This window comes from Amphibalanus amphitrite, unplaced genomic scaffold (genome assembly GCF_019059575.1).
Source record: "Amphibalanus amphitrite isolate SeventyFive unplaced genomic scaffold, NRLGWU_Aamphi_draft 000057F_arrow, whole genome shotgun sequence".
Classification (NCBI taxonomy): Eukaryota; Metazoa; Arthropoda; class Thecostraca; order Balanomorpha; family Balanidae; genus Amphibalanus; species Amphibalanus amphitrite.
This window is the reverse complement of record NW_024881553.1, coordinates 566,000-593,370: the sequence shown is the minus strand read 5'-3', so window position 1 is coordinate 593,370 and position 27,371 is coordinate 566,000. Positions and strand designations below refer to the sequence as shown.

The following is a 27,371-nucleotide window of genomic DNA, read 5'->3' as shown; positions in this document are numbered from 1 at the left end:
GGTTTGTGAGTTGGTGGCTGGCACTGACGGCTAAATCGGCGTTAGGGAGAAAAATAAAGGACGAAGTCTGTCAGGCTTCTCGGACGCGGCCGTTCTGCAGCGCTCAACTAGTGTTAATATTCGAAAATTATATCAACTCAAGCCCTATTTCTCTCATTACTCGTTACATCTTCGGATGTCTTAGCGCCGGACTCTGCATAAGTGAAGCCAAAAAGACCACTTATTTCAGTTCTGTCAGTAGTTGCAATGTTTCCATTCAAGGGAGCGAGGTTCATCCTGATTATCAACATATTCGCTTAGGCGGCGAACGAACATCGGAACTCGGGAGGCATCATTGGACACTCGCAAACGACAGCGTGATCGATTTCCTGTATTTTCGTACATGAAAACATGCAGACAATTAATTGCCTCTACAGTGACAGCGCCGGTTGCCGGCTGGGCCGGCAGAAGGGGAGAGCGCGACAAACCATAATCAGTCGGTCAGTCTGCCGCTAGTAAGCGCCGCGGTCTAATAGAGCAATTCAATAATAACATAATAAAAAGCTAGTGCTGAATACTCGCGGCCCGATGATACGGACCCGCGCACCATTGAGCCTCCGGTCTATGCGTCGGATGATTCGCCAAAATCGTGGTAATTAAACGATTCGATAGTCCTCCCCTAGTTCGGTTGGCACCCAGGGCAGAGCCCGTCATGCGAATGCATTTCTCCTGGATGACGCTCACGCACCACGAGCCGCGTGTTCAAATGAACATCTCCAGAACGCTCCGTCCACTCACCGCGCGGTATAAAACCACCGCCCAGCCATCCCGCCAACCGGCGAGTTGGACTTGCAGCTCTCGTCGTTGAAAGTTCCGACATCGGCGTCTCGTCCGCCCAAATCCGTTCTTTGTCCCTCACACCAGACGGGCACAACCGTCCGTCTGTCCGCTCACGCTGTGCGCCACCAATGGTTTATAAAAGTTCCCCGTCTCCGCCGTGACTGTCGGCAGGGGTATCGGCCGGTCCCGAGCGGCGGACCTGACGGTGCCGCCCGCCTAGGTGGACTCGTTGACGACGGTGACCAGCTTGTTGCCCTGCAGGGTGGTCTTGAACTGCTCCGCCACTGGCAGCTCCGTCTGCCGCACACAGACATACACACACGGTCAGCAGGCACCCAGTCTGGTCAGCGGTTGAGCACCCAAACTTTGGGAGTGTTTTACTCAATGGCACAAACACTAAGCCTTGGACTCCCAGCATTTGACCACACTCTGTATTTGAGGTGGGTGCGTCTGTCCGTGGACGAGGTCCCGACATGGTGGCCTTTAACGAGGGCCACAGACTCGGACAGTGGCGGATCCAGGGGGGGCAAAATGGGCATTTGCCCCCCCCCCCCAAACGGCATGATTTTAACATTAGCCTATGGACGATGCATGAAAGAATCGATAAATTGTTATGGTTTGCCCCCCCCCCCAAAAAAAAAAAACTCTGAGCTGGATCCGCCTCTGGACTCGGAGACAAAACGAAGTGATGCGAATGGTAAAATTTACGTCCGGCACCTACCTACCGAAAGGTCGCATCACAGCATGCCTTGAGCACGATAAATTTAATTCGGATCCGCAACCACATTGAAACCAGGGAACAAACCCGTTGGAATAAAATGAAAGCCCCCACCATTCTCTATGAACAATTTCCCGGCCACTGTCCGATCGGCGCCACTCACGTAGTCTCCGTCTCCCTTGGGGACAAGCACGTTCATCTCGGAGGACTTTGAGGTGACCAGCACCACATCCAGCGATTCCTTGGACAGGTACATCTGCAGGCCGTCCGTCTTGTCGATCGAGATCGTCGGCACCTTCTCATTCACCTGACGACGTTAGACAGGGTGTGAGACTAGTCTTATCTACTGAGGTAGTGTTATAGTGACTGAGTCTGAAGTCGTCCTTCAATTCAAAGCGCTATCATCTTTTCTGTCACATAACTAGGCGCACAGTGTGTGCTTCCCGACACCCAGATGGCATCACACAATACGATACACACTACACAGCTCTACGACTGAGCGCGGTTTTCCTGCTATTCCCAGTCCTACCGCACGGATGGTCCCAACCTGAGATGGTGGACACACGCACCTGCACCTGGCAGGAGATGCAGTTGACAAACTCCACCGAGGCCACCACCGAGTCGAAAATGATGGCCGACTTCTTACACGAGTCGAAGATGATGGAGTTCACCTTTCCCTTGACCTGCGGTGGAGAAGGCGAGGCAGGGTCAGAAGTGTGACGCCGAATAAAAAATATCCAGGACCGGTACACAAGTAAATACGGTGCGTGCTATTCAACTACATTTGAAAACCCTGTATAGTTAAGCAGCAACGTGTCACGAATTCCGCTCCTTGATATAGGTTAACTCCTACCCACACCGCTCCCCTCCCTTCAGTTCATCCCGCTTCATACCGTGATGACACTGTCGACGCAGTTGAAGGCGTACACCGTCTGGTTCATCTGCGTCTCGTTCAGCTGCAGCTCCAGGTTGTTGTCCTGGTGTTCGATCACCCACTTCTTGCCCTGCAGCTCGCAGACGGGCGCGCGCTTGACGGGCGCCGCCGGCCGGCCGGCGCCCGGCTTGGGTCCGATGGCTGGCTTGCTGCCGGGCACGGTACTGGAGGCGCGCAGTCCGGTGTTCTTGTGCGTCTGCATGTCCTTAGTGACGTGCCGCAGGCCTGGCGGAGGGAGGAAGGGGTGGTGGGTGGTGAAATCACTTGAATATGAAGCTTGTATGCCAAAACCCAAAACAACGCGCGATTAAAGTAAACACGTCGAGTCAGGCCAGCATAGCTACCGATTTTACAGTGTTTGGAGCAAAGCTCGTGACGCCAGCTGTGAATGAAGCCACCACATACTGCCTGCGGACTGACCCATGTGGGGCTGCCCAGATCCTTAGTGACTGTGTACACAGCAGTTAAAGACGCAGTTAAAGACGCACACCTAGGCTACAAATCATTGCCAATAATTCCTGACACATCCTCTTATTGCACTGCGTCATAACCCCGGCCCTACCGGTGCACCATCCTTTCGAGACTACCCCGAACCCAGCGGCGTTGTTATCCCTCCCCCTGTGCCCTATCCGTTTCCACCTACCCTGTGTGATGGCCGAGCCGCGATTGATGTCGTTGAAGAGCGCCGCTCGCTGCTGCTCCGTGGGGTCCGGACCAGCAGACACCGGAGCGGGCTTAGGAGGCGGTGGCGGCGGGGGCGGCGCGGGTCCTCCCGGCCCTGTGGGGGGGGGGGAGGGGCATAGAGTCAGCTCAGCGGGCGGCTAATGAGAGGCTTGAGGTGGACGGCAGCCAAGAAGTTACGCAAAATACGCAGTCAGTGGAGATGATTACATTGATTGCCACACCATTCAAGCAGCCAAATGTTTGTTCCGTCGCTCTTACATATTAGCGGATCGTATACGGAATCGCATGCGTCCGTTCGATCTCTCTAATCAAGGTTATATTAGCGAAAAAAGAGCACTGGTATGGCAACATCTTCTCCACCACCAAGTCGCTTTCTATCAACACATTCCATTTCGCCCTTGTCTCCCTACCCTACCCACACCCTACCCCGTCCCCCCCCCCATCAGCCACCCTCCATTTCCACCCCCTACCCCGCCCTTACCTTTGGTGGCGGCGTCTCCGCCGGCCACGGAGGCGGCGTCTGCCCCGCGCATGTTCCAGCTGAGTCCGGTGGTGTGGTGCTGCTTCACGTAAGCCTGCAGCGCCTTCAGCGCCTCGGACCAGGCGCGCGTGAACGCCTGGTGCGCCTTGTTCTCCTTGATGACACGGTTGCCCCAGAACAGGCCGGCGTCGTTCATTTCCTTGATGAATGGGGCTGGCGCTGGCGCCTGGCGGTGTGGAAGGAAGGCAGGTCAGATACGCGGTTGAACGGAGTTCACCAAAGCGGTTTGCTAATGATATAACCCCAGAAAATAGCGAGATGAGCTGACATCATCATTCAGCTCGGTAGTGAACTATGCAGACTCTCAGGTGCTCTCAGATTGGGAAGGAGCAGAAGGCCGCTAAGCTTAGTCAAACGGAGCAAAGTCCATCGCTTTTCTGAGGCTAGTCTGACTGAGCTGACCGTTTGATAACAGCCAGGATGACGAATCCATCCACCCACTCACAAATGGCCACTTGCTTTATCAGCAACACTCTACATCACTTCCCTATCAACCCACCAGGACCACCAAATAAACTGGTAGTCTGTTTTGCGGTACGCATCGGGCAACGCATTAGATACACACCACATCACCTTGGTCAGACGGGACTTCAGCTGAGAGAACAGTCTAACCTGTACGCCAAATGGCCGGTGATAGGTATTAGGTACCGCAAGTGACCGGTTATATGTACCCCCACTGACAATATGTGCCCAAAATAAAAGGTCAAATGTACGCCAACTGACCGGTCATATGTCGTATGTACCCTAACTGACAAGTCATATGTCGATACTGACCGGTCATATGTACCCCAACTGGCCGGTCAGATGTACCCCAATTGACGAGTCAGCCGATGTTAATTCTGGTCATTATGCTCCCTTATTGACCGGTGATAACTGCTTGATTGACCGGTCATATGTGTCTTACTGACCGGTCATCCTATGTGTCCTCACTGACCGTGACGACCCAGGAGAGTGCGGCGATCGACCCCAACGGATCAGCTATATCTGCACTAACTGACCGGTCCAATGTGCCTGAACTGACCGGCCAGCCCAAGGCCGTATATAGGGGCCAGCCTATATCACTGACCGTGACGACCCAGGAGAGTGCTGCGATCGACTCAGAGATGGTGGACAGGTGGTTGTACTGCGGCGAGCGGCGGTTGGACTCGCGGAACTGCGTGATCTGCGTGATGACGTCCGCCTGCGGTTTCAGCAGCTTGGCCACGCCCATGTCGTCCGGCTTCTTGCATTTGGAGGCCAGCAGCACAAAGTCGCGCTGGGCACTGCCGGGAAACAGCAGCGGTTAATGAAGTGTTGAGTGCGAGATGACACGGTTTATTCCGTATCAAAAACGTGCAAGGCATGTGGGGGACGAGTCTTTGTTAAGCACTACCCATGACAGGGCGACCTGACGTGAAGCGAAGGAAGCTACGGCACGGTACCGGTCTAGCATACACCCGAGTGAAATCCCGCAGCGCTGGAAGAGATCGCCCACGATCGCCATATGCCGCTCCCGTCCTATGTCCCCATTCGTAGGTCCGTCGCTCGGCCTAGACCTGCCGCGTCATGACCGATGGCGGCAGGTGCCGGTGCGCCAACACCTCCCTGAATCAGAGTCCGACCGCTCGACGGCGGCGGCAGGTGGCCGATGAATTACCGCAGCCACCCCCTCCCTCCCTCCCTCCCTCCCTCCCTCCCATACGCGTGGCTCGCGCGGCATATGGGCGCAGTACTCCCGATTCCCGGACTGAGAAAATGTGCCAATAGGTCGGAACTGAAATCTCGAGGTGATAGTGGAACTCGAAAGGACAGTTCGAAGACAAAGGAACGGGATAAATGGTCCATCGGAAGGAGAAGAATCGTCCACAAAAAATCACAACAATAAGAAACTTTGTAAGCAGATGTCGAAGACAATCATTTAGAGGTTTGGGAGCGCAGAAGTGTAAAGAAGATCGGCTCCAGGACATAAGCCAGACTAACACTGACCCAGCGGTGGAGTAAACCGTTCCCTCACCTGAATGCCTTCTTGACCAGGTCGGCGTGGGTGGCGGCGTCACCTCCCAGCTTCTTGGCCTCGGCCACATATTCGGCCAGCGGTCCGGCCAGGAACTCATCGTAGGCGACCACGAACGGCACCAGCTCCTCAGCTGTCGGGTCATAGAGGTCAGGTCAGGTCAGGTCAGGTCAGGTCGAGCAAGGTCAGGTCACTGTCCGATAGCTGGCATCAGCGAGTGCACAGACGTGGTTCAAGCTGGCGCAGACCAAACTGAGTCACACGAACAGAACATCCGCATGCCCTTTTACATACGACACAAACAATGGGTGAAAAACAGTCACAAAAACCAGACACCAGGTGAAATCATGCGGTCCCACGTCCGTGTGCAGTAACAGGCTCACACACATCAGCCAATGACGGTTCGCCACCGAAGGACCGCGGGAGAAGACAGAGACCACAGCCAGTAAGCGTCCATCGCGATCATAGGTGGATCACACGATAAGGCCGCGGTCGACGACATAAACGATTGCGAAAGAACAATTGGAAGTTTGGTGTTTGACATGGTGAACGTACGTAACACGCATGACCTTCATCAATCATCAGGGATAGTGTGAAAATAATGTTTTGGATCTCCTGCGGATGAAAGGAGAACTGGGGAAATAGGAACGGAAAAATTAATTTAATTTTATCGTGCAAGCAAAGTTACGGCAACGAAACCTCAGCTACGGGCGGAGAATCGTGACACCTGCTGCCACGTTTCTGGCGAAAACTGGAAATACTCTGTTTCAGAAATACAGTCAGTTTGTCTCGGTCCGGTTACCAGCTCGTGTCCATTGCCGGGTCACGGGGCGGAGCCGGGCGGCGGGCGGTCCGTGATCCCGCCGTGATTCTGTGGCGTATCATCCATGATGCAGCTATCACGACACGCTACAGACTCTTCTGTACCCGGCACGGCCGCAGACCGACACCAGTCGGCGGTGAGCTGTGCTGACACGGCATTTAGCGGCGATGGTTCGCTCTCGCCGGGGGAGCAGTGATACAGTTGCCAGGATATGTTAGGGATGTAGGATAAAAGTAAAAAAGGGGGTATTTCTGCCATAGTGCTTTTCGTACTATCATTGAGTACAAAAAAAAAAAAAAACGGTAGAATAGAAGTACACGAGCATCATCATGACCGCATGATGTTCGTGGTGGTTCATAAAGGCAGAAACGCGATTGTTGGCTTCAGACCTACGAAAGCAGACCTCACTGAGACCCATTGCGCAATCATGGAGCTGTAGTGCTACTCTGTCGCCGATCATGGCCGTGGTGCGGTACTGGATTTTCGAGACCTTTTGTGGATAATAGGATAATGTCTGGAGAAGAAAATGAAGTAATTATGACTATAAATTCCATCCCGAAAGTATTCTTCCCCGTCTAAGCTGGGAATAAAAGTCAGATATTGGGCGCTACAGAAAGAGAACCAAGTCGGTGTCTTACAGTTGGGGAAAGTTTCGTTTGTGTGCAACAGCAACAATCTTAATTTTGGCTAGCAGACCTGCAGTTAGCTATACAAACCTCGCACCAAAGACAACCTTTTCTGTCACCACTCACAGGTACTGTCTCATTCATCGTAGCCGCAGCGCACAGGAAAGTCGGGACGACGCCCGCACCGCAATGAAAAGATTGAATAAAACAACGGGCGCTAATACCGGCACCATACAACCCATTTGCCACCACCACCGAAGGGCCAGCGCCACAGTGTATTCGTCATGCGTCCCATGTGTCTAAAGATGGTCAAGGTCAGAGGTCAGGTCAGGTCACCGAGTCGCACCTCTGTGCTGAATGTCGTGCGCACCGCGCTGTCGTCGGTATGGCTTCTGCTGGCGGTACACGGCGTACCGTCGGCTGGGAGTCTCGTTGTGCACCGCCATCCGCGACTGACTGCGGCGACACACCCGTCAGGTCACGTCAGGTCAGGTTAAAGGTCAGGTCACGTCGCCGAAATGAAAACAACAACGCCAGCCTATCGTCATAGTAGTCGGATTGAACTGGTCGGGCTAGTCGGGTTCAGATCGAGCTAAAGGAAGGTCGGGTTACATGATCGCATGGTTTTCCAGATTGGTTGTCGTTTAGGTCGGACTAGGTCAGGTCACAAGGTGCATGACACCATCTATACTCTACAGCGCCAGCCGAACCAGATAACCGAGGTCGTCGTGTCACCGCACCTGTTACAGACTAGTGTGGTGACAAGAGGATCAATCGGTGGTTGTTAGTGAGACGGGAGGCGAGTCAAAATCCTATCCAGCGTTCCCAGTACAACCCATACAAACTTTCCATGCCGCTATAAGTATCATTATCATGTCATCAAAGAAGCGGTGTCTCCGACTTTCAAGCAGGGTCATTGAGAACCCTGCAAGAAGTTAACTGCGACACCCCTTTCAAATCCATAATAAGAGCTAGAACATAATTTCTTTAGCGAATGGTGTTTATTCCTAGTCTCGTCGGAGAGGTAAACCCATACCAACATGGCTGTAACTGAAACGGATTGGGCGGCCCAAAAGGGACAGAGAGGGGGAGATGGGGCGGGTCCGACCTGCGTGCAGCCTGCCGCGAGTTGAGCTGCTCTATCTCGTGTCTCAGGCAGAGTCGGAGCATCTCGAGCCGGCGGTCGGCGCCCGGGGCGGGGGCGGCGGCGGCGGCGGGGCCGGCCGAGGAGGTCTCTGAGCAGCAGCAGTCGCCGCACTGGCTGCAGGTCAGCCGGCTGGCGGCGCGGCCTCCCGTCGCCGAGCTGCACTCCTCCGACCAGTAGGAGGAGGACGAACACGAGCCCGAGTCGGAGACAGAGCCGGAGTAGGAGCTCGCCACGGACACGCTGGAGGCGTGCGCGGGTCGGCGCCGCGGCCGGGACGGACCGCCGCCCATTGCCGAGAGCGTCTGTCACGGGTGCGAGCGGAGAACGACGGCACGGCACTGCACGGCCACAGAGAGCTGTTTAGTTGAGCCGACGCTGACCAGGCCACAACTGACTGATCACCACTGGTCGAAACACTCGTCAGGACACAGTCCAGCTTCTCCAGTTTTAAAAACACAACCCAGACGCGCTTTTCAGGTCGAAACAGTAGCACAAAGCGATCATCCCGCAGTCTGGTCCAAGCAATTAGCTCGCAGAGCAGCGATCAGCACCCAACAGTCACCGAGCAGCTCCTTGACCGAGCTGCTGGGTGTTCAAAGGCACACCGGTCAACTCTCAGACGTCAGCGAGTGAGGCGCGCGCGGCAAGGCAGCCAATGGCAGACCACAGCCTCAGATTTCCACCGTCACCGCTACCGTCACTACCGTCACTACCGTCACACCGTCACACCGTCACTCCCGTCACCGGCGCCGTCCCCGTCACGACTGGCGTGTCCCGGCCGGCCGGCCGGCCCGTGCGGCGCGGCGCCGGCTGCGGCCCACTCTGGCGACAGCTTGGACGGCAGCTGGCCAACGCGTCTGGAAGGAGGTCCACACTCGGTCCACCCGCCGCAGCGACCGATTGGGACCGACACGACAGAGGAGTCTGTGTGTATAGTTATGAACGCGGCTTCGTGCGGGTTACACCAAGTATGTGCGTGTTCGGCGTTCGCGTTGTGTATTTCGTATCCGTAAGTGTGTGCGTTTTCTTGTGTAGGTATTTCTTGTGTTATCTTCAACCAGCTCGGACTCGGAGTGTAATCGCCACGCCGATTGTGGATTGCTCTTGATCGTCAATACATACATACATACATACATACAGCGACACTCGCTACTCGTGGCAACCGAGGTGACGAGACGAAAGTATTTTTTTAGGCTATCTGAGCTTGGGTTGAGCCACTATTCATATCGTACAATGGCTCCCAGCACTGCTCCTGCTCAGTGTTCATACCACAGTCGAAAAAAAGATTCTCCGCTGCACTTGTGCGATTTCGGATGCATAAATAGGTGCATGAAGGAGGCTTCTTCGCCAGCCGTGGCATTTCCGGGTGAGGTAGGTCAATGCAAGCCGTCACCATTGCAGGTAACAATACAGCTCCTACGACAGTGGCAGCTTCGGCACTAACACAAGCCCAGTCCGGCGTCGACAGATGTCTCAGAGGCTGGACCCGCCTCCACCGACCGGCGTGGCAGGCCACTAAGAGGCAGCGGCAGCGGCGGCGCCACGCACCGGCCATTAATGCGCCGCCAGCAACGGAGAAAGGCGTCATGTGTCGCCGCACTACAGACCACCTGGCCCAGCAGGATTGGAGCGGCTGCGGTAATTGGCGCCGTTCCCCATTCCGGCCACGACGGCCGTGAACATATGTGGGGTAAATCTGGGGCGGACACTATCGGTGAGAATAATGGCACATGGAATACTTTTCGGTAAGTTGATAAAAACGCAGACGGAAGCGTGATGGAAAACAAACCTAAAAAATAAATAATCCTTGAAAAAAGCAAGTAAAAACATCGGCAGCTGGTGACATATCCGAGCGGTAGTTAACTCGGCACCGCAAGGTTCCGGTCCGAGTCGCCACTCACACCGGCACAGTCTGAGCCCAAAGAACGGTGATGACAGCTGCTATGAGGCTGCAGAACGGGAGGTGACAGCAGCCCAGGGATGGGATGACACCTCCGATTCTTTCAACCTGTCATGTCACAGTTTGAGTGGATAGACTCAAACTAGACTAGAGTGTATGTATTCATGCAGGGGACGTAAGACGATGGAAGGCGCTGGACGCAATTAATTTAACAAAAGTCGACCATACATTAATAAAAAAACGGCCATAGAATGGTCACCAGAAATGCCAACAGCCAATGTCACCAGAATCATTTCATGGACCAGAAAAGCCTCTCAACGAAGTTGAGAGCGCCTGCTTCATGTAAAAACACGGCTAAATCATCCGTTGTGTAGCTGAAATATCAAAATAAAAATAAGCATCCTGGCAGAACGCCGGTGGCCACAGTCACCCGCCCAGCTACGTCAGAGGGATGCGTCAGCGCCGGAGCCCGGCGGACGGCCGTCTGATGGCGGGTGACGTCATCCGCTGGGCTGGGTGGGTGCGTCGGTGCGTCATCAGGCAGCGGGGGGCCGGGGAGCGGCACCCGAAAGAGCCAGCGGGCAACGCCGCACCCCTTCCGTGCACCGGATGCTAAGAAACAGCGCCGGAACGCAACACACCCCTCCAACATCGGCCAGTGAGCATAGTGGTCATCGAAAGCGGCATGGTCTACGGAAGTCACAACCCATGGATCATAACGCTTTGCGACGCTTGCGCTGCGACGCTTGGCGCATGCGCTGGTTCTTGGTGTTTTTCATGCTCCTCCCCCACTAAAAGAATGTCAGGGTTCATCCCAAAAGGAGGATATTTAGCAAATAAGGAATGAGAATGGTGTAAAACGGAAAGTCATCCCCCACCCTACCCCCATAGGCCCCACTACCACGGACATTAGGGAAGTAAGCGCAGTCAGAGCCAGTTGAATCAGTATCATGACGTGACAAAATAAACACATCCGGTGGTTATAATGGCGACATCCCCCGCAATGTTGGACCAGCTCCAATCTCTAATAAATGGTTCGGGGTTCCAGCTTAAAAACACACGAACTCGTCTTTCTCTCACAGTTAATCTCAACCAGAACAGCCAAGGGGTCAGAAACCGTAGGCTGTTCCTCCCTTACTGAGAACGCTCGCAGTCGCGACTCACTCAAGCTTAGGGTAGCTCTGCATCTTCCCGACGCGGCACGGGCATGGCACGGGGCCACTGCTCTCCCACTAACAACAGCCCACCCTCGCCTCTACCCTAGTTATGGACTTGGACACCCTATCGGGTCTCCAGTTGTGGCCTCGGGAGCCCAGTTACGGTCACTGTCATCGGATCTGGGTATTACCAGATTGACACAAGGTCGGCAGCGATACGATAACCCAGAATCGCCACGAGCCGCCCAATCGATACTCGTGTGGTGGTACTCGTGAGTCCGCATTTACGTCACGACTCACCGAGACTCACCGAGTCAAGAGTGGAGCGAGTCAGAAGACAACGTCCGGAAATGGATCCCAAGAAAATTGCATCACACCGACGCAACAGCGTTAGGTGAGGGGAGGCACCCAAGCGTGATTTATGGGCGTGACCTTGGAGAACAGAGTGTCGGCTCCGCTGAGAAAGTGTGAGAAACCAACGGAAGGTGTCGCCGATCGGTCATGGTTTGGTTGTTTTTCCGGTATACAAATCAATAACCATATCACTGGTTCTTATCACACAGAGAACCCATGGCTTCACCGACACATGACCATATATGGCTCGAACAGCCGCCGAGCCGCTTTCAGGTGAGATAAACCGTGACAAACAAAGAACCGATATCGACCCATAACCAAAACAAAGCCTTGGCAACTTGAGTAAGAGCGTTAGCACAAAAAGTCCACCTACCGCGGTGTGCCATGTCGTAGGTCACAATGCTGGCAATCACAGGTAACCGCCGCCCGCACACACCTCACAACAGGCCAGTTCCGCCCACGATATAGCCAGAGCCGCCGGCAGCGACGGCGGTCAGCTGTTCCGATAGTTCGCGCACGGTCCGCCAGGTGGCAGGCGGCGCCGGCTCACGGGCGGTGAGCTGCGAATATGGCGATCGCCGCCGTCACTGCCCAGATAGGCGGCGGGTCGGCGGACCACAGAGCACATCCGGTCTGATACCGCTGTATCCGCGAGAGACATATTGTGTGTCTTTCCCGGTCCACATACGGTCAAACCTGAGAATGAGAATCCGACGGGCGAGCGGCGACCACAGGCAGACAGACGAGCGGGCGACGCATGCCCTAGGTACTGAGACGCTGGCTGAGCTTTGACCTCAAACCACAATACTGACAGCAATAAATGACTTGTTTGAATGTCAAAACTCGTACCGAGGGCAAAGCAACCAATTTAGCACAAGCAGGGATTGGGGAAGGGAAGTTACCAAGACCACAGAACGACGGCTGAGATAGGTAGTTGCAATTTCCCACCAGAAAGACCTATCGAAAAAAAAAACATTGTTGCTAAACCTCACAATCAGTGTTACTGGATCATTCGATAGTATTCCACTCATCACCAAGCATACACTTTCAATGAGCTCAGGCGCAGCACATGATGAGAACACCCATTCATTCACCTCTGGAAGCAAGCCCCGTGGAAAGACCGAATGAAGGGAACTCTGTAAAACCACCGTGTCTGCATCTCAGGAATCTCTGAGAAATATGAAGTAGGTGAGCGGGAGTGGCCAAATGTTATCACCGGTTAGCAGCCCCAATCACAGCCACATTCCTCCGTCCCAGCTCCGTCTCTCGCCGCTACTACGGCACAAAAACTCATCGTCATCTCTGCAGGCGTTCCTTTTTGTGGCCGGAGGAGAAAAAACCGCCCACCGACTCTCTACCAGCCCGGGTTTGTAGCCAGCAGGCCGCCCCGGCAAGTCGCTGACCTAGTCCAGAGCCCTGTCCTTAGCCAGTTCTGCAGAACGGGTCGCCACTGGACACCGCGTGATGTCGCTCACAACCCACACAGTCTAAGTGTCGCCCGGGCACCAATATGTAAATCGAACCCCTACAGGCCCAATCGTAACAGCTTTGGAGTTCGCCAATCGCAACAGCTTCGGCGCTCGAACAAACGATGGACTAAGCGACAGGTAGACTAGCAAGTTACCGAGGGCAGCTAGGAATGAAATCGGTTATTTCAAGCACATCTTCCATAGGTCATGTTTATCTTGGTGGCGATGCAATGGCTGCTTGGGCACACTCCTGGCCTGATGGCGGCCCAAAATAGTGCATTCTTGGAACGGACTCCGCTCGGAGTTCGACGGATAGTGTGCCGATGACGTAACGTTCTCGGCTGTGCTGCTTCTCTCTATCATATCGCGAAGCTGCCGGCCGGTTCAGCAGCTGAACAGACTCGACAGTGATGAGCAAAGATGCAAAAACCTGGCCGCAGCTATAGCCGCGACTGATGACTTAGCAGATCCGATAGCGCAGGAGGTGTGGTGAAGCGGACCACGGCCTCACTTCCGGTGGAGCCGATAGGTACTGACTCGTCTAGCTGCAGACGTTCAGTCGCCGCCCGCTGCAGTGTCTAAGTTACACAGAAGAGAGGCCTCAGGGAAATCAGAACAGTACCAGTTAGCAGCGATAAGTTATCTACGACAAGCAAACTCATGGAAAATGAATCAAATAATGTCATACACCACAGCATGACGTGCACAGAGGGACTGCTATCTGCCATCAGAGTTCAACCGCCGCGCTGGTGAACGAGAGGTCTCACAAACCAATCAGTGTCACCGGATGTCAGCGATTATCATATGACCCTGGCGCACTGCCAGAGGATAAATACGTGGTCCTGAAACACAGCGCTGTGGTTCTGACACACAGCGCTCGACCGTTGGGTTTTCAGAACGCCTCGTATGTACTAGTGGTGTCAATCGGAACTTTAATCTTCGGAATTCCGATTTTGTCCAATGTCCAATTAGGAATTCGGTTGGACAATGGCCGCAGGCTTTGGACAACTTTGGACAATCGCTTGCTACACCTCAACATTTTTAAAAAGTAGTCGTGTTTAACATTGATTGGCTATTAGAAAGCTCAGCTTTCGATATGATTAACACTTTTGAGTTTGTAGCGGTACATGAAAAGCAAATGAAATGACAGTGTTGAGTGTAAATTATTGCGTAGGTGTCGTACATCCTTGGACAAATGGCTGGCTTGGACATTTTTGGACGGACAATCGACGTAAGCATTGGACATTGGACGGACTTTGGATATACGTTTTCTGAAATTGACACCACTAGTATGTACCCAGTAACGTTGCATCGAACTATACAGACGTCATAGAATTACGATATTGTTATGGAAATTCAGCCACGTTAAAGGATTCTGACGTCAAATTTCAGAAAAAGCACATTCGTAAAAATAATCTATTGTCATTCGTCAAATCAATCGGATCATTGAGCAAGTATCCTGACATCACCAGCTCCTATAGCATTCGATATGACGTTCAATCACCACTTGACGCTCGCCTGAATCAACAAACTGCCCGCCGCTCCCGATCGCGTCCATTCATAGAAGCCAGGTGTGTCACAGCGCTGCAAAAGCAAACACCTTCACCGGCCGCGCCTGCTCCATACTTCTCCCGGCAGCGGGAGGCGCTGTTCCCCATCCGGTCAGCAGCCTGGTGACGTGTCCTCAGGGCGGACCACGCCGGTGCGGCGCGCAGGTCAGCCGGTCGCCAGGGGCTGACCGGCACCCGTGCCAGCGCCCAGTGACGTGTCTCGTCTCCGGAAAAGGAACGCCCGCGGCGATCGGGGCGACAGATCCGGGCGGGGGCACCGGACGCTTTATGAACGAGTCTCACAGGTGTGTTGGCAGACGGGGAGCGGTGACATCAACTGTGATCCACACAGTCAGGGAGGATGGAAGACAGGATCGTTCTGGAGAGGACCGAGGAGCCACGTCACCGGCGGAGCGGTCCAGAGTTGCCGCTGGAACGCTCCCAGGAGAGGCTGACAGCGGAGGAGACGACCTTCCAGGGAATGGAATCGGTGGAGTGGCCAACTCCCGTATCCGTGACCATCAGACGAACTTGCTGAGCGGATGATCTACTTCAGCATACGGATGAGGCACGCCATTAGACGGGGCGCCCACTGCCCAGGACGAACGAAATCCATTACAAGCTAAACTTGCAGCTAGAGTGTTACATAAGCATGAAATGCCAGAATTAGAAACAGATGCGGTCAAGACGAAAGTTTAACCAGAAATGTTCGGCGTTAATTTTGACTTAACTTGACGACCTTTATTTTGAGCCGCCAAAACATACTCTACCAACACCTATCGAAACATAAACAGGGTTTAATCGAGTACACGGTTTACCGCGAAGGTGTTCTGTTATTTTTGGCGTAAATGGAGCGCCTATAAACGGACGTTGTGATTTAGTGGGATCCCCAGCAGAGTCGGCAGGCAGTGTCAGGGTCTCTCAGTATATATACTAGTGCCAGGCAGGCAGGAGCCCTGGCTCGCGTGAGACGGCCGATGAAGCGATCCGTCACAGCTGCCTGTCCAAGTGACGCTCCACCTAACGAAACACGTCACTCAGACCGGCCCGGCACGCAGAGAAACACCGCCACAGCCGGGACGGCGAGCAGGTAGCAACGGTGAGAGGGCTGTGCCTGACTCAGCGGGCACAAAGAACGTGTGTGTCCTTATGGCGGATGAATACAGGTGGAAGCAGAGCAACGATGTTAACGGTACAAACACACCACGTTACGAGTGGCATTGGTATTACGCATAATGAATGAAACCCTGCGAATAATAAGGTCTAGTCGATATCCAAATGCTCAAGATTATCATACCATTGTCCCAAGGTCCAGTTTGATAGGCCCTGCCCACGTACTCGGTACGAAGCGATCATAGTTTCAAGATGTCTACCTCTGAGTGAGTTGCGGTGACAAGGGTTCCAAACTGCAGGACAAGTGCGCCAGTTTTAGCGGAAAGGAGACTCGAAAGTCGACACAAGACGATGCTCAAGTACCAGCATGCATGGCAAGCTTCATAAGGGCTAAAAAAACTGCTGCTTTACCTTTCTCCTAACTCCCATACGCGCGTGCAATCTGTTCCAATATCACAAGACGCAAGTCGAAGCTTATGAAGGGCCACAGTAAGAGGCGAGACATACAAACGAATGAAGCAACGTGGGCCACTGCCAGCCCAGACCTACAGCGGCAAACCTGGAACCCCATCACACCCCACGCAACCTCCCACACACTGCACACAGCCCGCGGCCAGACCACATCTCTGGACGCTGGACGCTAGCCTCTGGCACCCGCCAACCGTGCTACTTGCCGCTGAATCGAGCAGAGAACGCTCCGGGGTCGTCGAACAGCGCCATGGTGTCGCCGGCTCGACTCGTCGACACTCACACACACAGGGACGGGCGGGGCGGCGGCGCGGGCGGTACTCACCGGGGGTGCGGGCGCCGCCGCCGCCGGGCGCGACGCCCTCCAGCCGTGACGTCACCGCCTCGAGACGAGCCACCAGCGGCGCCAACTGATCCGCCATCGTGCTGCGCGCGCGCCGCTCACCTATTAATAGCCTGCCGGCAGAGAGGGCTCGGTCAGCGGAGCACGCCGGCGCCGCGGTGCCCGGGGTGCGCACAGCGTGGGTGGAGGTAGGAGGGTAGCCGCCGGAGAGTTCGCGGTGTAGTGGCCGGGGTGCTGAGGGTAAGCTGGGACAGGCAGAGGCTCAGTGACAGTGGGGGTGAGTGACAGCGTGAGTAGTTTGTACTCGAGTAAGCTTTGACAGTGGGGTAGTGGTTGTAAGAAGGTTGAAGGGAAGAGTTGGTCTTTGGAGAATGGAATAGTTCTTGCAGCCAGCTAAGGGATATGGTACAGTGTCATACAGTGTTGGGTACAGTGAGGTAGAGGCCGATGCACGGGTAGATGGGGGAACCAGAGGAGATGGCCTCTGATATTGTTTACTCTTTTGAGGGTGGATGAGAGCTTCAAAGTAAATAAATGAGCTGATGATAGTCTGGCATACTTCACATATACCGGAAATGAAAAGTAGACAAATAACAATCAATTTGTTTGTCAGAACTAACAAAAAATGTTTTGTTGACCTTTGCTCATCTTTCCATACCATATACAACATGCATCTGAGTCTACCAAACCAACAAACATGCTGCAAGATCAATCCCAGCTTACTTAAAAAGCAACTTGCCTCACATGCGTCTGATCAAAAATAAGGTCTTTCTTAAGCTAGAGCTGCGTGCCCCATCGTCCATTTAGCCTATAGAGTGAGGGAACTGTTTCTAAATATAAAATTGGTGGCAGCTAAAGCATAAAAGTGCAAAGATCAACCATTTTATGTCACACCACCTGCTGACAGTAGTTCAAGGCACCTTACAAGACTAAGACCAAAAGAGCCTGGGAGGATTTTGCCGTGCAAATTCAAGGAAATATTCCACTTTAACATGAGGTTGTCAACTAAAATAGCAATTTCGTAGCTTGAGCTGGGACTAGTACAGATTGGGAGCTTTTACAGCACAACCATCATCCTAGGCAAAGACATTGCATTTCTCATTCCAAACCTAGCCAGTAGCCAGCACACCCACCTACCCTGCTCTGTGCCTTTGCAAATGTAAGATGTAAAATACTTAACATGTAGTTTATTTCATTTATATATACTTAACCTTGCATTATGTGTACTATGTCTAATATGTAATGTCATTGAGAATGTGTTACGTAACATGAAACGTCTGGCGCACAAGTTTTATTTGTCTTTCTCTCATGAGTTTCGGAGTGATTCTCTTTCAGCATAAAGAAGATGACAAGAGACTGATTCGCAACATCGAATCCCTACACAAAAATGTCATAAATGCAAAACTATCTGTCTTGTTCAATGATATATATGTCCCTTCTACGTGCGTGCACCCTGGAGGTCCCATTCCGGTGCCCTTCCGGTAAGATGTACTGCCAGATTGACGGCGTGGCAATGGGCTCCCCCCTGGGCGTCCTCTTCGCCAATGCCTTCATGTGCCACATTGAAAACAGAGTCTTGTCTGATAGCGCTGTGCGACCATCTATGTATTTCCGCTACATCGATGATATTTTTGTAGATGTGCGTGACGTAGATCACCTGGAAACACTCAGAGGTATGCTGGATGCTGAGTCAGGTCTTGTATTCACCACAGAGCTCAACGTTAGTAACAAACTTCCATTCCTCGACTTAATGATTCATGCCAAGGATGACAGCTTTGAAACTCAGGTACACGTCAAAGCCACTAATTTGGGACGCTGCATGAATGCCAAAGGCGACTGTACCGATTCATACAAGCGAGGAGTTATCCGGTCGTATGTGCGTCGAGCTCTGACTCATTGTTCTACCTGGCCACTTATCCACAGTGAGCTGCGACGAGTGAGATCGATGCTGGTGAACAATGGATACAGTAACAGTGACTTTGACGACGTATCACGTGACCTTATTGACAAGTACATGACAAAGTCGACCAACATGACACAGAACAAAAATGACCAAGCTACCAACATAGACATATACTACAGAAACACCCTCACACCATCCTGGAAAAAAGATGAAAAAGCCATGCGTGACATCATCACAAAAAACGTCACTCCAGTCAATCCTGAGCACCGCATACGCTTCAAAATTTACTACAAGTCACCACGGACCTCCTCACTCATAATGCGTAACAATCAACAGACCACTACACCACTACAAGAAACCAATGTAGTATACCGTTTTAAGTGTTCTACCGGGGACTGTGCAACCCGCAACGTATACTACATTGGTCACACAACTACATCACTGAGCCGCCGACTGACTATGCACTTACAAGACGGAGGACCCAAGGCACATCTTCATGACCAGCACGGAACCCGACTCACGAGAGACTTACTGACAAACAACACCACAATAATAGCGCGACAAAACGACAAACGACGACTGGCCATCACCGAAACCATCATTATCCGCGACACATCACCCATCATCAACACGCACATGAAAACTCTGACAAACATTCCACTGTTCGACAGACAAATGATGTAATGTGTGAAAGTTTAAACGATGTGTCATCTGTGAATTATGATGGTTTGTTGTTGTTATGCGCGACCCAATGTAAATATTCACGGTAACGATGTTAAGACCTGTGTATTTAGCTGGATGTAGATTTGTGTTCGAAAGAGTGGTGCCATGATACAAATAGGACGATGTTTGAAGAAATGTTAATATTTTATTCATCTGTGACATATATTGCGCGGCATCATTTGTGTATATTCATTTCTCTGATGATGATCAATGTTGATCGAAAGCTAAGATAAATATAACAGCGAACGAATTATGAACGAACTTTAATTTACATCCTAATGAGTAACCGATTTACAACTTTAATCTCGATCGCAGCCATTGCTTCTTTTGGTGAGTTACTTTTCTCGTTGAACGATGAAGAAAGAAGTACCGTCCGACGTCTCGAAAATGAAACAAAAAAGCTGAATAACACCAAACATGCTGTCGTGTTTGATGACATATGTATCAGAGAGAACCTGCTTCCCAAATATTCTGATATATATATATATATATATATATATATATATATATATATATATATATATATATATATATATATATATATATATATATATATATATATATATATATATATATATATATATATATATATCCGTCTAAATCTGGCATCTTCCTGGGACGCCAGGCTTACTAATACCCGTTCAGCAATGCTGAAGCAACATGAACAAGCATCTATTTTAAACCTCATAATCATGCCAGAGAGCAGCAGGAGCCAGGAACAGTCAATATTTCGACATTCTCTGAGAAAAAAGGAGAAGAGAAGATGGAGCTTACCTTAAAGACCGCGACCCTAGACGCCACAAAAAAATAAAAATATTAATTAGGACCACAGCTCAACAACAACCCACGACCACCAACAGCAACGCCCCTCCTCCTCGCGCGCGTCGAAGATGCGCCAGAGCCGTAGATGCGCCAGATTTGAGACAGTTCAAGTAGTTTGATGAAGTAGTACTTTTATTCTCCAAAAGAGAAAATTAGACGTCATTAGAAATAGTCAGTTTGCCTGAGGATATATTTTTTTTCTAACTACACCGCCACCCATTAATAGGTGACCAGGAGTGCCCCCTCCCTCAGCCCAGCGACTCACAGAACCTTACTTTACCACCAGAGAAAACATAAAATGGCAAAGTCGCGGCACTCCCTGCTAAGAAACGGAAAACAACTCAGAATAAGCAGCCAGTCGGTAAGAGGAAGTCTGGTTAGTTAGAAGAAAAAAAAACAGGGCAAAAGATGTCCCCGCTGAAAGCAGCGGGAGACTACTTCCAATACCATGTTTTATGATGTAAAAGAACACTCATTCAGGGTTAGTAAAGGGACACATACATACATACAAAGCACAGGTTCTGGTCAGTATTCTGCAAAAGGTCATGTGTGACCGGATGAACCCTTCCAGCTAAGCAGAGCTTGTTGCTGGTCGGGGTCACCGGTCACAACGCCGTAAGGGTGGGTTCGGTGTAAGCCACAGTCACTATGGCTGACAGGCTACGCTATACGAGTAGAAGGTGTTTGGAGAAGTTGAATAAAAAACTACAACGTGATACAACGCATGCATATTATTCTATTTGAAAGTACCTTATTTATTTGCATATTTTACTATTGATTATTGATCTTATGTAAACAGAAGCTACACAGGGTGTTCTAGGAAATACTCCTTACTTATTTTCTTTACTTGCAATTTAGACATGTTGATAATGCATTGAGCGTTGAATTGAGTTGCCATAATTTTATTCCAGATGCGAGGCCCAAGCCATGTTACATTACGAGTGCAGTATAATCTTTTTATAAATGGTTCAATGAACTGTTGGCGATTTCTGGTCCTTGAATCGCTAGGGTCACTAAGGGTAAATAATCCACCAACAGATGATGGGAGAGAAAAAGAAAGTTTTCTGTGCATTAAGATAATAGCCTGCTGTTTTGCTATATTATGAACTTTGAGAACTTTGAGAGTGGACATAGACAGTATCAACAAGACCATTATAGAAGCAGCGAGAATGCTTCCAAAGAAAGGAAGAAGGAACAAGTCAAGTAAGTGGTGGAACAGCGCTCTCACGGAAATGAGACGAGAATGCTTAGCAGCTAAAGACAAATGGAAAGAATGTCCGGCGGAAGAAAAAGATATTGCGAAAGCGACATACAGAAGTAAAAAGCGGCAATATATCAATGCGCAAAGAATGTATAGGCTACGTGCCCGAAAGGAAGATGATGCTAAAAAATGCCAAAAACTATCAAACAAGTACTATCAAAGAATACAAAAATGCGTACGAAGAAGCAAAGTACAACGACTGAAAATTGAAGGAAAAGAAATCTACCAGCCCCTGGAGATTGCTGAGGCGTTCCTCCACCATTTTGTTAGAACAGCCATGCCAATAGAAGACCCGTGTTTCAACAGGAAATGGAAGGAACATGTCACGGCAGTGGTCAACTTAACATGTAACAAATACCAGGAAAAGGACGAGACTTAGAAGACTGTAAGCCAATAACAGAAGCAGAAATATCCAACATTATTCGAAGACTGAAAAGAAGGAAAGCACCAGGAACAGATAATATTATGGCCGAGCATCTCATAGAGGCAGGAGACGCTCTTATTCAAGATATAGGAACCTGTCTCCTGAGGGCTGTTCACGGGCCCTGTGTGCGGTCGGACCGCACACAGCCTCGAAGCTCCGCCCACTTCGTCCCTACGTCAGCCTTCCGTCACCGCACACAGCGATCGCTGTGGCCGGTCGGGACTGGCCACAGCGGACCGTCCACCGCACGCAGCCGTGACGTCAGAACCGCCTACCCATCCCCTACCCCCACGCCTGCTGGACGCACCGCACACACCGCACGCAGCAGTGTGCGGTGCCCGTGAACACCCCTCAGGATATAATGAAAACAACAGAGATTCCAGAGAACTTCAAATGTGGACTAGTCACTCCAATCTACAAAGGACACGGAGGTAACACTGAGCAAACAGACAGCTACAGGGATATATCTGTCCTGACTACTGCCTGCAAAATTTTCGAAAAGGCTATGATTCACAGACTAGGTGAGGAGCTCAAAGAAGCCGGAATACCGTCTGATTTACAATTCGCGTACCAAAGTGACAGGAGTACTTTGCAGGCAAACTTCATCCTTAGAGAAGTAATATCTGCAAATAGAGATATAGGCAAGACAGTATATGTCGCCTACTTGGATGTGCGGAAATGTTTCAATTCGATTTGGCACGATGGTCTCATCTATAAGCTAATCACCAGCAATGTTCACCCAAGACTGGTATTGATACTCTACAATCTTTACAAAGAGTTCAGAGTCAGAGTGAAGGTTGCAAATGAAAAGTCTGGGATGGGAAACATGCAACAAGGACTAAAGCAGGGTGGAGTGTTGTCCACTAGCCTGCTCTGTCTCTACATGCACGATAAGATACAAACTCTGCAGCAAGCACGTGTTGGAGCAAGAGTTGGAGATATACAAGTACCTATCATTGCATATGCAGATGATGAAGTTCTCATGAGTACAGATCCGACAGAGATGCAGGTAATGCTCGATGTTGCATACAGTCATAGCACGAAATGGAGATATCAGTACAATGCAAGTAAGAGCAAAATCATGGTATATGGGAAATGCGCAGATGGCAGAAGATGGTTACTAGGAAAAGAGCACATTGAAGTAACCACAGAATATACCCATCTGGGCGTCCATATGACCAACAAGGCTGAAGGAAGAAAGAGAATCGAAGAGGGTATGAAAAGGGCGAGAAGAGCGATGTTTGCAAGGTGCCCAGAAGGCCTTAACGTTGCCCGTACAAGCCCACTGTCTCTTTACACCACATGGAAAATATATGCTGAACCGATACTCCTGTACTCCATGCCAGTGACGATTTTCACAAATCAAGAAATTAACTACCTGGAGGTGATGGTGGTAAGACTTCTGAGGGCTATGCAAGGATTACCCAGAAGAACCCAGAACTTAGCTGTGTACATGATGCTTGGAGCGTTACCCCCTAAGGTGATGATAATGAAAGCAGCTATGCAATTCATTCAGTTTCTCGCTAAAGCAGCGCGGGAGCATGCACTGACGGAATACATGATACTGCACGGTGCTCTCAACAAGGACAGGAGCTCGAGCATACTAAGGCAATGGGAACATTACTTTACCGCATTGAAGCTACCAGGCATAATACAAATGATGACAACAAATGGAGTACAGGGTAAGAGCTGGTATAAAGTTTGCAAACAAGCCATCAACGCGTATACTAAAGCAATGATTATAGAAGAAGCTAGCAAGAGACAAACTATACAGTGGATCGCCGATATTGCACAAAATATGGAAGAATACGAGCCAGCGAATCAATTCTGGCCGAAAAACAGACTAAGTGTTATTGGCAGACAAGCGACAGGCACGAGGATACGACTTCTAACGGAGCAGTCGCTTCTTGCCACAGGAGTCTTAAGAAGGCACGCTGAGCGAAATGAGATCTGTCCATTATGCATGAAAGCAACAGAAACTCTTGAACACTTTCTTTATGAGTGTGTGGAACTGCGGCAAGAACGTGAGGAAGGACAGAGGAGGTGGAATGCGAGGTTAAATAGGACTCTACCTGCGAAGCTGACTGTCCGCAATGCTGACTCAGAAGAGGCCTTGTTGATCAATTACCTATACAAGACAAGGATACAAAAGGAACTGCAGTCTGCATGTCGACAGCAGTTGAAACGAGCAGGACAAGAAAAGAATCCTGTCCTCATCCTCCCAGTCTCTCCTTGCCCGGTGCCACCACTAGCGTCTTGCACAGTACCTAACGTAAAGGCTGAGATAAGGGACAGCAGAGGGTCATCAGGGAGGACAACCTGATGGTGCACCCGATGGGTGGAACCGACGACTGAGAAGAAGAAGAAGTTTGAGAAGCTTAAGGCTTTTGAAAATTTCCTCTGTGTGTGCTAAACGATGCTGATGAGTAATAATACGAATGGCTCGCTTCTGAAGCAACTCAATTTTGTTTAAGTAAGAAGGAAATGTGAATCCCCACACCACACAACAATAATTGATATATGGTAAGACCAGTGAATTGTACAAAAGAGTTAGCAAATGAGTATCAAGGAAAAATTTTGCTCTGCTCATTACCCCAATGTTACGACTGATAACTGTTGTTAAGTGGTCAATATGGAGATTCCATTTAAGGTTCGGATCTATTATCATTCCTAGGTACTTGACTGATTGAGCAGCCTCAATAGGATCACCATTTAATGTTACATTAAGTTCTGCTGGATTGAGTGTATTATTGTAGATTTGATACACTGTTTTCTTTGTGTTGAGGCTAAGTTTATTTGCTTGCAACCACGTGCATATAATGGGCAATTCAACGTCAATCATATTTTGAAGCTGGAACGCTGTTCCACTTTCAAAAATGAAGACCGTATCATCTGCATACAGTAAACATTGTGCTGTTTTACAAATATTTGGAAGATCATTTACATAAAGTAAGAAAAGCAAAGGACCAAGAATGGAGCCCTGGGGTACACCAATGTTAACATTTTCAATTGAAGATCTTGCACTGTTATATTCTACACACTGTTTTCTATTAGTAAGGTAAGATTCGATCAGGCTAAGTGCTTGCTCAGCAATGCCATATTTGCTACATTTTCTTATTAGTATGTCATGATCTACAGTATCAAATGCTTTTTTAAATCGATGTACAGAGCTATGGCATATATGAAAGAACCCGAAATATCTTTCAAAGCACGCATCACAGCAGAAAATACCTCTTGAGATAGAAATATGAGAAGTAATACACACGAAAGTTGTTAAAAAATCGACCATCAGTGTTGCCAGGTCGAGTGATGCCAATACCTCCAGAAAATGTTGTAAAAACCTCTAGAAACCTCTGTTCCATTGCCGCTGATTATGATGTATATATACCTCCATAGTCCATACCTACCTCCGTATCACAAACCGTGGCGCTGTTTCACACGCTGCCATCCGCTGCCAGCGCGTGATGACATCATCAAGCCCATTGCCCCAACACTGCCCAAGGGTCTGCTCCAGTCGCACTTCCTAACACCTCTAAGCTCCTCCAAGATTGCTTCCCTGTTCCAGTGTCAGCTCTAGCCCCTACAAATCAAAGGAGGGTCCTGCTCCAACCTCCTCTATCTTGCTCTTGGAGGAGTTTAGAGGTGTTAGGAAGTGCGACTGGAACAGACCCAAAGTGTGACGTCAGCGCGCTGGCAGCAGCTGGCAGGGGGTTTTAAACACCCGGTTGTATCCCCAATCAAGATAGGTACCTAATTCACTCATCCTTCGCATGCCCTCGCATTTGTCCACATAACTTGGTGGACTTGGTGCCCACCGTTTTTTTTTCAACTAGCAATAACAGCACCTCGGATAAACCTCATTGGTTACTGTATCGCCACTGCGCAAAGATTGGGCACCAGGTTTACATAGCTTTGGTGCCCACGTTTACATAGCCTTGATGCCCACGGTGCCCACGGTAAATCGAGAACTTTTAGCTGCAGCCGGCGGCCAGAGCCTCAATAGTGAACAAGCCAAAAGTAGGCTTATCGTTTCCATCAATCTGTAAAAAAGTGTGTTTAAGCATGCAATACTTAAGGATAATAACATGAAATCATTGTACCTAAATAGTTCTCAAGAGACTTTGACGCTAATTGTCTTTTCTCGCATTTTCAGATTACCTCTAGAAAACCCTCTAGAATCCGGCATTTTTCATAAACCTCCAGGAGCCCCGAAACGGTCCCCTAAAACCTCTAGATCTGGAGGTTTACCTCTAGACCTGGCAACACTGTCGACCATTTCAAAATATTTTGCTAGATTATTATCTAACTGCCAATGAACGACTTAAAATTGATGACGTCACTAGCTATGATATCCACTGTACATCCATTACATCAGTGCACGGTCGCATATTTACGTCTGGACAACGAGTTGCGGGGAAAAGTGCTGATTTTGTTGCAGTTTTAGGAGCCGGTGATGAGGCTGGATTTTTGGGTTACTTTTTCGTTCCGATTCATGTATTTCATAGTGTTTGGCTTTTGAATATTTTAGTTCTTTCAGTTAAATATTACTTGCCTTACAACTTTCGTAAAAACGTTTCATTTTTTTATAAGCCGACCTTCAGAGTCCCAAAAATACATCAGCACTACAATCATTGTAAACAAACAAATGGAGCGCACCACTTGGCTCTGTTCCAAGGCGCTTTTTAAGTTTATCTGGTGGTTTCCGTACTCTTGTACGTCGTTTTGTTGGATGTTTTGGATCCCTTAGGATTGACTTATATCATATTTAAGAAGCATGTGACTAAATACAATCCGAAGTATCCAGGAGCCTGACAGAGGTCCTGACTCCTGAGCAATATCAATATCAAGTTGAACTTGAAGTTATGAAATTTTGGTTGATAAACGCAAGTTAAACGGGCTCATATATCAGCAAGAAAAAGTAAAATTAAAAGAGCTTATTGGCCGAAATAAGCTATAATATTGCAGATCTTGGAGCAATACTGAAGAGCGCGCTGAGCAGGATCATGCCAGAAAATGCTGACTGATGAGCGCACTGCGCATATTGATGTATTGGTATGAATATTGAATGATGACTTACAACAGCAAGATAAATTAGTGCTATCAAGTTAAAAATCTAGAATGAATGGACTTTGGCAGCTTTACTATGCTTAGATGCTACGCAAAGTGTAATGTGCATCAGGTACTCAGTGTCTGGCAAATGAAACATGCGATCATTCCATTGCTACTGGAGGAGAAAGTTTGGATCACAAAATCCACTTTATGTTGATTTTGATGTTAATCATTACTGTATTTCTTGAAAAAAGGATTGTTATAAAATTGTCAATGTGACAATCCATGCAACGATGTGATCATATAATGTGTTCATAGTCATTCATGATAGTGATTCATGATTGTTGGTCCAATATACAATGGCAAAGCTCTCAGTCTCAGCGTTTCTTCCTGTGGATGGCCAGCAGTGACTCAGAGCTTAGAAGTAATAGTTTTTTTTTCACAAGGCTGGGATAAAAAGTACTGAGGGTAATCTTCCACCAAGAAACTCTACTTTGACATGGTATGAGATGTAGGCACAAGTAGGTCGGTGGCAGGTGCTTAGTTCCTA

The 27,371-nt window shown here is 49.8% G+C and overlaps 1 protein-coding gene and 1 pseudogene across 10 annotated transcripts; both read right to left on the bottom strand.

The window, feature by feature from the left end:
• Nucleotides 1-357: 357 nt before the first annotated feature.
• Nucleotides 358-26,104, bottom strand: LOC122378296 (adenylyl cyclase-associated protein 1-like). 10 transcript variants are annotated; one of them, XM_043359188.1, is made up of 10 exons: nt 25,931-26,104; nt 16,622-16,752; nt 5,690-5,822; nt 4,763-4,958; nt 3,637-3,862; nt 3,115-3,249; nt 2,431-2,696; nt 2,107-2,220; nt 1,701-1,844; nt 358-1,116 (listed from the first exon to the last, which is right to left on the bottom strand). In XM_043359188.1, exons 2-10 carry the CDS (start codon nt 16,716-16,718, stop codon nt 1,036-1,038), a joined length of 1,392 nt encoding a protein of 463 aa, XP_043215123.1. In that variant the 5' UTR covers nt 16,719-16,752; nt 25,931-26,104; the 3' UTR covers nt 358-1,035. The 10 variants fall into 10 exon arrangements, with proteins under 10 accessions (XP_043215123.1, XP_043215119.1, XP_043215124.1 ...); XM_043359184.1 differs by having other exon boundaries at nt 25,873-25,931; XM_043359189.1 differs by lacking the exon at nt 25,931-26,104 and adding an exon at nt 25,893-25,929.
• Nucleotides 25,543-25,662, bottom strand: LOC122378329 (annotated as a pseudogene).
• Nucleotides 26,105-27,371: the final 1,267 nt, after the last annotated feature.